This window comes from Schistocerca nitens, chromosome 4 (genome assembly GCF_023898315.1).
Source record: "Schistocerca nitens isolate TAMUIC-IGC-003100 chromosome 4, iqSchNite1.1, whole genome shotgun sequence".
In the NCBI taxonomy this organism is placed as follows: Eukaryota; Metazoa; Arthropoda; class Insecta; order Orthoptera; family Acrididae; genus Schistocerca; species Schistocerca nitens.
In genome coordinates this window covers 646,017,744-646,030,128 of record NC_064617.1, presented here as the reverse complement: position 1 = coordinate 646,030,128, position 12,385 = coordinate 646,017,744, and the positions used below count along the sequence as shown (strand labels likewise).

At 39.6% G+C, this 12,385-nt stretch overlaps 1 protein-coding gene across 3 annotated transcripts in view; it reads left to right on the top strand.

Moving 5' to 3' along the window:
- LOC126251704 (uncharacterized) overlaps positions 1–12,385 on the top strand; it is a 220,334-nt gene that overhangs the window by 141,480 nt on the left and 66,469 nt on the right. For all 3 annotated transcript variants that reach the window (XM_049952297.1, XM_049952298.1, XM_049952296.1), the window contains one exon: positions 10,045–10,316. In XM_049952297.1, coding sequence (XP_049808254.1) covers positions 10,045–10,316 — 272 coding nt within the window. The remainder of the gene's footprint in view (positions 1–10,044; positions 10,317–12,385) is intronic.

Sequence of the window (12,385 nt, the reverse complement as noted above, 5' to 3'; positions counted from 1 at the left end):
AAATCCAAGCACCTTCCCATGCAGTGAAGCAAAGTTTTATATTCACATAGAAATCTGTTCCCAGCACCACATCTTTTACAAGTCCATTCACTACAAAGCATCCTGTACGAAAATGATTCTCCTCGTACTTGAATTCCAAGAGCACTTCTTGCCTAATCGGCTTACTAAAACCGCCAACTGCCATTTTAATTTTTACACTATTTACAAGTTGTTGTTGTTGTGGTCTTCAGCCCTGAGACTGGTTTGATGCAGCTCTCCATGCTACTCTATCCTGTGCAAGCTTCTTCATCTCCCAGTACCTACTGCAACCTACATCCTTCTGAATCTGCTTAGTGTATTCATCTCTTGGTCTCCCCCTACGATTTTTACCCTCCACGATGCCCTCCAATACTAAATTGGTGATCCCTTGATGCCTCAGAACATGTCCTACCAACCGATCCCTTCTTCTGGTCAAGTTGTGCCACAAACTCCTCTTCTCCCCAATCCTATTCAACACCTCCTCATTAGTTATGTGATCTACCCATCTAATCTTCAGCATTCTTCTGTAGCACCACATTTCGAAAGCTTCTATTCTCTTCTTATCCAAACTATTTACCATCCATGTTTCACTTCCATACATGGCTACACTCCATACAAATACTTTCAGAAATGACTTCCTGACACTTAAATCTATATTCGATGTTAACAAATTTCTCTTCTTCAGAAACGCTTTCCTTGCCATTGCCAGTCTACATTTTATATCCTCTCTACTTCGACCATCATCGGTTATTTTGCTCCCCAAATAGCAAAACTCCTTTACTACTTTAAGTGTCTCATTTCCTAATCTAATTCCCTCAGCATCACCCGACTTAATTCGACTACATTCCATTATCCTCGTTTTGCTTTTGTTGATGTTCATCTTATATCCTCCCTTCAAGACACCATCCATTCCGTTCAACTGCTCTTCCAAGTCCTTTGCTGTCTCTGACAGAATTACAATGTCATCGGCGAACCTCAAAGTTTTTATTTCTTCTCCATGGATTTTAATACCTACTCCGAATTTTTCGTTTGTTTCCTTTACTGCTTGCTCAATATACAGATTGAATAACATCGGGGAGAGGCTACAACCCTGTCTTACTCCCTTCCCAACCGCTGCTTCCCTTTCATGTCCCTCGACTCTTATAACTGCCATCTGGTTTCTGTACAAATTGTAAATAGCCTTTCGCTCCCTGTATTTTACCCCTGCCACCTTTAGAATTTGAAAGAGAGTATTCCAGTCAACATTGTCAAAAGCTTTCTCTAAGTCTACAAATGCTAGAAACGTAGGTTTGCCTTTCCTTAATCTTTCTTCTAAGATAAGTCGTAAGGTCAGTATTGCCTCACGTGTTCCAGTATTTTTACGGAATCCAAACTGATCTTCCCCGAGGCCGGCTTCTACTAGTTTTTCCATTCGTCTGTAAAGAATTCGTGTTAGTATTTTGCAGCTGTGGCTTATTAAACTGATTGTCCGGTAATTTTCGCATCTGTCAACACCTGCTTTCTTTGGGATTGGAATTATTATATTCTTCTTGAAGTCTGAGGGTATTTCACCTGTTTCATACATCTTGCTCACCAGAGTACTACTAATTTCTTATTCTTTGTCCTATGTACAACACCTTCTGACACTGCTGACACATTACTTCCAGAATCGAGTAGTGCCTCTACTTTCTTGTCATTTACTTTAATTTCAATGATAGGCTGAACATTAATCATTTCTTTTCGTTCTTAACTCTGTTCCCTCAATAAATAATTCTCTATGTCTCGTCCCTTCTCTTCCATCTCTAGAGCACACATATCCTGTTCAATCCACCCCTCAATTACATATTCATCCCAAAATAATTCATCAGATGCTTCTTTCGCTCCAATTTCATTTTTTCTCCCTTTTAGACCTCTTGCTATCTTAAACTTCTCTCGAGTCCACAAATGAGGCAATAACGATCGTAATGTTCTACCATACCATCGCCAATCAGTTACAGTAAAATCACATTCCTCCTTAACATACCATTCTGTCCAAATATCATATTCTATATTAGAGTCAAACTCACAGTGTTCTCCCTTAAAATTACTGACATTAGTAGCTACAACATCATTATCATGAAATAAAGCATTACTTTTTACTTCCACATCATTACAAACACTTTCACAAATAGCATTTTCAACAGTTGCTGATACATCATGCAACTTGCTACATTAAACCTCATTTACTTCCGTCGACAAATCACCAATATAAGAAGTGTTCATAATTTCATCATCCTCTGCCATTACATCACATAAATTATAACTACAGCATCGTGCAATTTCAGAATCAACAGTAACATTAAATTCCACTGTGTTTTGATTTAAGCCTGAGCATAATACCTTTTCCTCTCCTACATGCTCCTGCACCACATTAATTTCAGATCGCACATCAAATTCAGATCCACATTCATTCTCAAACAAGCACTCAAGATCCACAGATCCATCCAGAATTTTGGGTTCACCTCCATTAGTAGAAAGATATGCACAGATTTCTTCCTCTGCAATACCAGCAGCTTCAACTTTCGTAACTTCAGCACATAAAACATCATTACTACCTTCCTTCAAAATTAATTCACCAATATCCGCCGATACACACACAAATTCATCAACAGCTGACAAGACTAATGCTACGCCGCCCTTATTAACCTCCTTAACTACTTTTGACATCACGATATCACCTGAAACATCATCACCTTCATCACTATTATCATTACCGCTGGTTAGAATTTTCTGTACAATCTAACTCCACCAAATTCAGCTCCATCTCAGCCTCCTTTTGGCACATAGAATCTTTCATTGTATTAACATTCACACATTCTTTTGTTTCACATTCATAAAATAAATCATTTAGGCCTAAATTGTCGTCATCACCTTTATCGTTATCTTTCATTATCTTAGGATGACACCTTTTACGTAGGGTCTGATTTGAAAATTTACATCTTTGATTCTCATCTCTTACTAATTTCATTTCAATATTCTGATGCCTCTGCCAATTTATTGACACCTATCAAATTCCTGTTTACTCGTGTCTTATTCATCGCCGGCTTATTTTTCCATCTCCGGACCTGATGCGGCGAAACTCCCATTCCACTGGTTCATTTCACCAGGTGCTGATTCCTCAAATCTACGTTCTTGGTGTTGGTCCCTGTCACAAAAGTATCTGTTCCCATTACCCCTTTGAAATTTATCATTGGATCTGTTCCTGTTACCGTTTCCTTTATTAAAACTGCTGTTTGCATTCCATTGATAACTTCCCAGATGTCTTTCATAGTAATTACTCAGACTGTAGTTATGATCTCCACTCTGAAAACTATTTGTCTGCTTACTTTGCGGTTTAAATTTCAATGCCCGTTCTAATTTTTCTACAAAGTCCTAAAATTTGTCTATTGAGTTGCTAGGACTGTGCACTAGATCCCACTGCAAATTTTCCAGTAACTGCCTTTTCAAAGTCATAATTTCAGTCAGCACTCCCAATGGACATTTCTCTTGTATTAATCTCGCAAGTTCATGTTTACAAAATTCTCACATCGACCCATTGCCATATTTAAATATTGACCTGTTCAGAAGCTCATTTTGGAGTCACATTTGCTGCGCTTCATTCCAGAACTTGTTCAGGAAACTGCTTTCAAATATTTCATAGGTAGTGAATGTATCAATGTGTATATTGCCCACAGTTGCAGCTCACCTTCCAAATATCTTTTCATGAATTTTATCTTTGCCTCGTCAGACATTTCCCTTATAAAACCATCCCTGCATGCTGCTAGAAAATTTACTGGGTGATATTTCCTGCCGTCTGTAAAACATTTGACCAAGCCCGAGTTATCCATAGAACACTAATCACTGTAGAGGTTTGATGTGCAGCTAAACAATTCAGTTCACTTTTTATTTCATTCATTTGCTTTCTAACTTCACTAATTTCAATTTTAATGCCAGATTCTACTTTTTCCTTTATTTTAACTACTTCTTTCTCCCCTTTCCCTATTTGAACAAAGTATCCCAACCTAATCAGAAATTTTGCCCATTTCATCCTGAATGGTTTTTAATTTTCCATCTATCAATTCTTTGATTACACTGGCAATATTACCTACTTCATCTTTCACAACCCATTCGTATTGAACTGAATCAATTTTTGAATTTATGTTACCCATATCGGTTTTAACAGAATCAATTTTTGAATTTATGTCACCCATATCGGTTTTAACAGAATCAATTTTTAAATTTACATCAACCATATCGGTGTTAACAGAATCAATTTTTGATCCCAATCCTTGTATCATCTGCATTAATTGCGACATCTTGTCTCCCCCAAATTCATCTCCCTTGCCTGATTTCGGACTATCTGCCCTATTAAATTCACCGCCGATTAGGCTCTCCCGCTCCGACTTCGGGCTAAGCGGCTCGCTAGTACTTTTGGACCCACACAAACTGGCTGACTGCTTAATATTAGCAATGTCCATTATTGGTGACTAAACTACAGAATCATACATAATCTCGCTATCAGTGCAGGTACTTAGCTTTGTTCTGCAGGATCCTTCTGCCATGGTATTGCTGCCGATGTTGCAGTTGAAGCCAACGCTGAAGATCTCGTAGCCTCTGCTGTGGCATCGCAACCACTGCTGCGCAATGAATTACCATTGAAGATGCTGCTGCTGGCTGGAACCACGTGCTTTTGATGTCGCCTCTTCTTCCGCATTACTTTTTGATCTCTCCTAACCACTGATAAACTTGGTGCACACAACTGTTGCAAAATTCACAACTCAGAGCCCCCAAGCAGACTGCCTAAACTGCCACAGACTTGGGACGTAGGTCACAGAATGTCGTTAAGTGTGAGAATTACAATTGTAATTTCACAACTATTAAAGAAACCTAATATTCAGTCTTGAACCAGTCTCACATTTAACTTTTGCGAGAGGTCCTGCCTATCAAAGTTCAGATAATGTATTTGGAAACATTTTGCAGAATTCAAATCCAATTCTAAACTTTCCAGAGTTCATATTCTGCAATTAACACTTTCCAAATCCCTATCCTGTTCCAACACTTTCCAAGATTCTTATCCCTCGACTAACACTTTCCAAGTTCCTATCCCGGACAAGTCCCCAAATGCGAGCTAACATCCCAAAGATGTTGGGGCTCACATGTGGTTTGTCTTCGACAAAATGTCTTGGCTCAAATTTGTCTAGGGGTTGAACTGCACGTCGCATTACATGCCCTAAATTAGACATTTGTGACCCTCTGGTTAAATTGTCTGGCTCATGGCAAGTTTGTGAAATACCAATGTAGGCCACACAATTGTGATTTGGTTAGAATAATGTTTATTCAGAAAGCAAACTAATAGCAAAAGTGGCTGTATTTAGAATTACTATTACACTCGAGTGCATATCCATCTGACACAGTTCAATCATTCACAATCTCATTGCGAAGTACAAGTCTAATATTCCACGTCGTTATCTTCACAAAAAGTTAGAGTTCACACCAGGTACGCGGCTGCTCACCGCTCAGAGACTAAGTCCCGTGATACCACACAACGCGAAATTTTCTAAGTCCCTTTCCTGAAGCTGTCCTTGGCTGCAGCTTATTCTACATTACTTTACATTTTAACATATTTAAATAATCAAAGCTTGACCACTTTCACATTCTAAATAAAGTAACAATAATATCCATTACATAATAAACATTAAATTCTTTTACAGAAAACCAATACAATTTCCTTTTTAGCTTTGAATGCCACGGCCAGTAGCATTGCACCAATGTGCTTTCTGATAAATAAATAAAGAATAAAAGTAACTATTATGCACCAACTTTGCAACAAATATACTATTACCTAATGATTCAATAAGGTGTCATGCTGTCATTGTTCAATATTTTTTGTGTGGAGGAAATGATGATCCGATGTTTAACTGTAAATGCTGATAATTGAAATTTACTATATATTTTAAACAAATAAAGTTACAGAGTTGATATTTACAATGTTGTCGTTTTAATTATGCACTTCTATATGAAATGCCGATCGTTAAGATCGACCAAAACATTCAGACTTTAGCATGCAGGTCTTTGTTACAAAACTTGTTAATTTCACTTTAACAGTAAATCCTAAAGTATTATAGATTTGATAAATATTCAAGTTTCATTTGGATCACCATGAAAATTTATTGAGGATGGCAGATTAAAATTACTGTGGCTTGATTCCCTGCATTGCTACAGAATTAAATAGTTTTCATAAATGTTTTCCTTTATGGCCAATCTTAGGCCCGCCATATTTAACACTGCTATGTTTCCTTGTCTCGCTCACACACTACAGTGCTATGGCCTCAATAGACAATAGACGTCTGTGAGTTTCCCCATCTCATGGTGAATCTTATTGGATTGGATTGTTTGGGGGAAGAGACCAAACAGCGAGGTCATCGGTCTCATCGGATTAGGGAAGGATGGGGAAGGAAGTCGGCCATGCCCTTTTAAAGGAGCTATCTCGGCATTTGCCTGGAGTGATTTAGGGAAATCACGGAAAACCTAAATCAGGATGACCGGACACGGGATTGAACCATCGTCCTCCCGAATGCGAGTCCAGTGTGCTAACCACCCGGCCACCTCGCTTGGTGTGAATCTTAGCTCATTGTGGCATGCGGTCCTGGATGACAGGGTTTTATTTCACAATTCATGTAGGCTGACTCTTTCGGCCATATATTTAAATGAGAGTGCAATGCTCGTTAACGCACAAGACTGCCATTACAGAAGCTACTATGTCAGCACACCCAGTTCCACAGGTGTCTCTCACCCTAATGTTTAATGTGTCTGCCACTGTGATTGGTGCTGCTCTGCAACTGTAAGTAGGTGAACACTGGCAGCCCTTGGCCTTTTCAGTCCAAAGTTACCACTGTCACAATTAAACTGGACCACATATGATCATTAATGCTTTGCTGCAGATGCCTCCATTAAGAAGTTTTGTCACTTGTTAGAGGGGTAGCAGTTCACCCTGACCACAAGCCATTGAAGGTCGCTTTCCATTATCATCCAGAAAAAGCATCAACATGTCAGCTGCACCATCTAGACTGTATCGGACAGTTCACCACCTGTGTAGTCCATGTTGATGGAGACCTGACAGTGCCAGTGGATGCTCGCACTTGGATTGAAGCATTCATTGACATAGTTGACTTGAAAACTCTTGCTGCAGTGCAGCAAATGGACAGTGAGCTGCGAGACTTTTTGATGCAGCCATCAGGCCTACAGTTCCTTCATGTTACAGTACCACCATCAAACATGCTACTGTACTCTGATGTTGCAACCATCAACCCACGACCGTTTGTCACTGTTGACTTTCAGCAGCTGGCAATTGTATCCTTTTGTGACCTGTCACACCATGGAGTATGGGCACTAGGAACATGGTGAAGTGAGCTTTTGTGTGACCAAACATGGACAAAGATTGTAAGGAATATGTGTGCCATTGTGTGGCCTGCCAATGGAACAAACTTAGACGGCATGTCAGGGCACCTCTTGACATGTTAAGTCCATCAAACCAAGGATTTGACATGTGCATCTGGACATCATTGAACCACTCTCACCATTAGAGGAGTATACCTACTGTCTTACATCCATTGAGTGTTACACGTGCTCGCCAGAGGTGTTCTCTATGGTTGACATTACTGCCGAAAGCCGAAACTGTCACTACCATGTTCTTCTGGGGATGGATTGCCCACTTCTGTGTACCAGTACAAGTTAAAGTAGACCAAGGAAAGCAATTCATGTTATGCCTGTCCAAAGCACTCACTGTCCTACTGGGTATGATGTGTATTAAATGCACAGCTTACCAGCTGGCAGCAAATGGGTTAGTTGAGCATGTACACTAGCAATTGAAAATGTCTCTTTGGTGTTGTGAATTGCAGCAGTGGGCAGAGACATTGCCTGTCATCCTCCTTGGTCTCCTCATGTTGATGAAATAAGATCTGAAAGCCACAATCACAGAACTTGCGTATGGCCAGTCAAGACGACTGTCAGCATCATGTTAGAAGATCACATTGAACTATCAGACTTCATGCAGAATCTACATGCCCAAATCTGGCAGCTACAACCCTTTGCTCCAAGGAACCAGCAGACCCATTGCTCCCTTTGTTTTTGATGAGCTGTGGAGATGTGATTATGTTTTAGTATTGCATGATGGGAGAGCACAGCCACTGCAGCCACCTTACAATGGACCTTATTGCGTTATCAGTAGGGAGGGAAAGATGTTCAAGGTTGACATGATGGCTACACCAACCACCATTACCACCATCTTTCAGTATTCCTACACCAGTTCTGAGTCATCCACGGACACATGTATCACCGAGTCAACAAATACATCAGTCGATTTGCTGCCCACTGTAGTGTTACCTTTTTATTATCTTCTCCTCATTAGCTATTGAAACAACATCGCTTTGTAATGTAATTTTAATTTTCACCAAAAGGCACATTCAACACATCGCGGAAAAATACACGTCTTTCTCATCAAGACAAGAGAGAGAGAGAGAGCGAGACATCCATTAGTTCTTAAAAACAAAAAACTACGCAAAAGTAAAAAAAAAGAACAAAATTATTTATAAAATCGGTCGCTGGCGCAGCGCTCTTCTGCGTGCGCGATCGTAAATTATAACTTTGCGGAAGTCAAAGTACCATTACACCACCACATATAAGTCGCAAGAGATGTTGAAGGCTACCTCTGAAGACCTTGTAGCAGCCTACATAAAACTGTGCAGTGCTAAACATGCAAGTGCTTACTCCGTGCAGTGATTATCTTTGACACAATCTCTCTTTGATTTATGTTTGCTCTCTGTTTTGTAATTATTCTGTTGTTTGATTCTAAGTCTAAAAATGTCAAATGAGTTGCAGGAGAATTTATTTATTAAATGTGCAACAAGTTTATCAAAATTATCTTGGTGTGACCCAATAGTGCTTGTTGTGCCCTATTCATAGACATTTTTTGAAAATTGAGCTTTTCATTCTTGAGATATTAATTTTTCAGTTATATGTTGTATGCAAGACTTTTAAAATTAATTATCTCAAAAACTGCAGCTCCAATTAAAGACACATAATAATAAATGAAATAGTCTTATTTTCCTCTTTAAAATGACGCTGTTGGTTTTTGTGTAGCTAGTCTGAGCCCATTTTTATTGAATATTTACTTGTTTAAATCAAATTTCTTTCTATTCAAGTTGGCTATGGCTGCCGCCTCCTTTCAGCAGCCAGAATCCACTGGTTTTTCCTACCCATTGAGTGTTACAACTGCTAGGGGCCAAGACACAGGTATTTCTCATATCGACTGTGTCCATCAGATGTGCAGCTGTCTGTTAGCATTGCCTGCAGACTCTTGTACCACAGCCTTACTGAAGCTCACCCTTCTTTAGTTGCAAAATGGCCGAACTAGGCTAGCCGTGCCAACTGTCATATAAACACAGAACGCACGCATACTGCGCTTCTGCATTTATCAACTTCCAGTGTTTCATAGAGGGCTGTACCCGCTCAACACCATCTCTTGTCCCAACTATGAGTAATAATGATTTAAACATGCTTTATCAAAAGGAGAATTTACTTGAGAAAACTGTAAAATTACAAGGAGACAAAATACCTGGCCAGTACATATCTAAAGCAAATAAAACTCAGTATTGGTGATGCACATTTAAAAGTGAAAACAAATTTATGACTTTTGAAACTGTTTGTTTTCTCATCATGGAGGAAAAAAGAATAAATTTAGGAAATTTTGAAGGATTAGCAGATCAATCAAACCCTCTGATTGAGACTGACTCAGTGACAAGTTTTTTAAGTTTTAAATGTGTCGTCAGCAATACTGACACTGGAATTATGCTTATTGACCAGACATTCTGTCTCCTTGCAATTTAACATAATTTGTGTGTGACACCCAGCTTTTACTTTTGCTTGAAAGTCTGAGTTCTGTTTTCATGTCGCCTTTAAGTACAATATTGCGTAATTTTTTAAAAATCATACCTGTATTAGTCCTCTACCACATTTCATGCATTTTTGCAGGTACCTGTTGATCCAAGTCTAGAATTTCCATGTGAAGCTTCATCTTTGTATGATTACTATAATCCATACAATGTAAGTCTTCATCTCTCTCCTGCACCTGCAACTGGAACAACAGACCAGTACCAGATGGGAGATTTAAGTGGAAAATTTGGAACACTGGATGGATTAACAAGTCTCAACTCAGCGTTCAATGACACACATCTCCCACTCTTTGGTCCATACAGTATCATAGGAAGATCAGTAGTTATCAATAAAAAGAACAAAAACCACAGGTGAGAGAATAGTTTTCAGTAGTTAGATCAAACATTTATGAGGTTCATTCAAATGAAACCTGGTCAGTGCATCTATCTTTGCCTTACACGTAAGGTGGCACCACATAACTGCAGTTATGGTGGCACCATCTATTGGTAGAGAGACTGACGCATGCACACCAGTTGATGTTGCATAGCACCGTGTGGTTTCAAGCCACAGAGAAGGTGGTCACACAAGTTATCATCCACTACCAAACATGCAGGCAAGTAAATAGGAACAACAAGGAGTGATTCGATTTTTGGCAGCAGAAGGAGTTGGAGGCTGTGAAATGTATTGATTGATGAAGGCTGTGTACAGTGGGTACAGTCTGAGTCATTCAACTGTCATCACACTGGAAATGGTTGCAGAAGTGACTGCTTTAGACTTGGACAACCACAGAATCACTGTGGACAAGATCCATTAGTTGCTAGGTATTAGTGTGGTCACCACCCACAACATAATGCATGAAGACATGAACTCTTGAAAAATATGTGCACAGTGGGCTCCCCACCAATAGACTGCTGAACAGCGCAATACTCGAATGGTGCTATTTTTGAGTCAACTGCAACATTATCATGAGGAGGGATACGGCTTTCTGTTGCATATTGCCACAGGTGATGAAACATGGTGTCACCATTTTAAACCGAAAAAGCAAGCTTCAGAGCAAGCAATGGAAACGTGACTTCACCACCTCCAAAGAAATCAATGGCCGTGCACACCAGTTCTGGTAAGGTCATGATGTCCTTCTTTGTGGCCACAAGCGCCCACTGTTTGTTGAGTTCCTCGAATGGGGAACCACCGTCAATGTCCAGCATTATCAAGCCACTTCACAGAACCTTAGACAAGCCATCAAGTCGAAATGCCAAGGCATGTTGTCCAATGGCATTATCCCCCTGCATGATAATGCCCGCCCACACACAGCCACTGCAGTGAAGACGATATTGCAGCAGTTTCGGTGGGAAATGCTGGAACATCCGCCTTACAGTCCCAATCATTCACTGTGTGGCTTTAATGTGTTTGGACCTCTAAAACAAGCTAATTGCAGACATCAATTTGCAATGGAAGACAAAGTGTGCGGCTGGGTCCAGGCCTGGATCCGACAGCAGCCTACTAGCTTCTTCAAGGATGGAATTGACTGGCTAGTGTTGCAATGGGATAAATGTGCCAACAGTTTTGGCGACTATTTTTGAGTATGTGTACTGTGTATAACTACATTTTTGAGTTAATAAAATTGTTACCGTTACTTTACACTGGGTTTCATTTGAATACCCCTTATAAAACAGTATATTGCAAATCAAAAGTGTGAAATATATTTCACATGTGTCTAAACTGTGTTTCATAGCAAAACAGTGATTTTTATATGCCCAGGAGTATTTTGTGAAGTTTCTGTGAACCACACAAGGAGATTATGGACTTTGTAGCATTGTATTAAATAGACAATAGATGTGCTCTAGTGGTTATGCTATCAGGCTAATTTAATTTGAACCAGTAGATTTGATACTGAATGCTGGATGATACAGATTAACCAGCAGTTGATAACATTTAATACATTTTCAGCTAGAAGCATGTCTGGTTAGTGGATGGACCAGAAAAGATGGCAAGCATCTGGAACTAGTTACTTTTTATAATGCACAAATGTGATATCTGATATCTTTTATCTTGCAAAATTAGCAGCTGTAAGCGTGCATGACTTATAGGGCATCCTAAGAATCAAATATCTACTGATAGTTCGTCTGTCTGTTGTTGATTTACATTTTCTCCTGTTGCCCCCTGCCCTGCCATGCCTCTTTTGACTTGAGGTCATGAGTAACTTACTGAAATTATCATTTCCTCCAGCTGTTCCGTCTCGTTTCCTTTGTTAAGGGATTTCTATCTGTCACGTATATTACACAGGCATGTCTGAAAGAACAGACTTAAAAAGATACAGCACCTGACCGCTTATCAATCTTTTTAGTGCAGATGCACAATAATTTCTGACCTCTCACAGGAATACAGGAAGATTGCGAGTGAAGGGGAATAATGGACAGAGGACACTGCTCTGTAGTGTGCA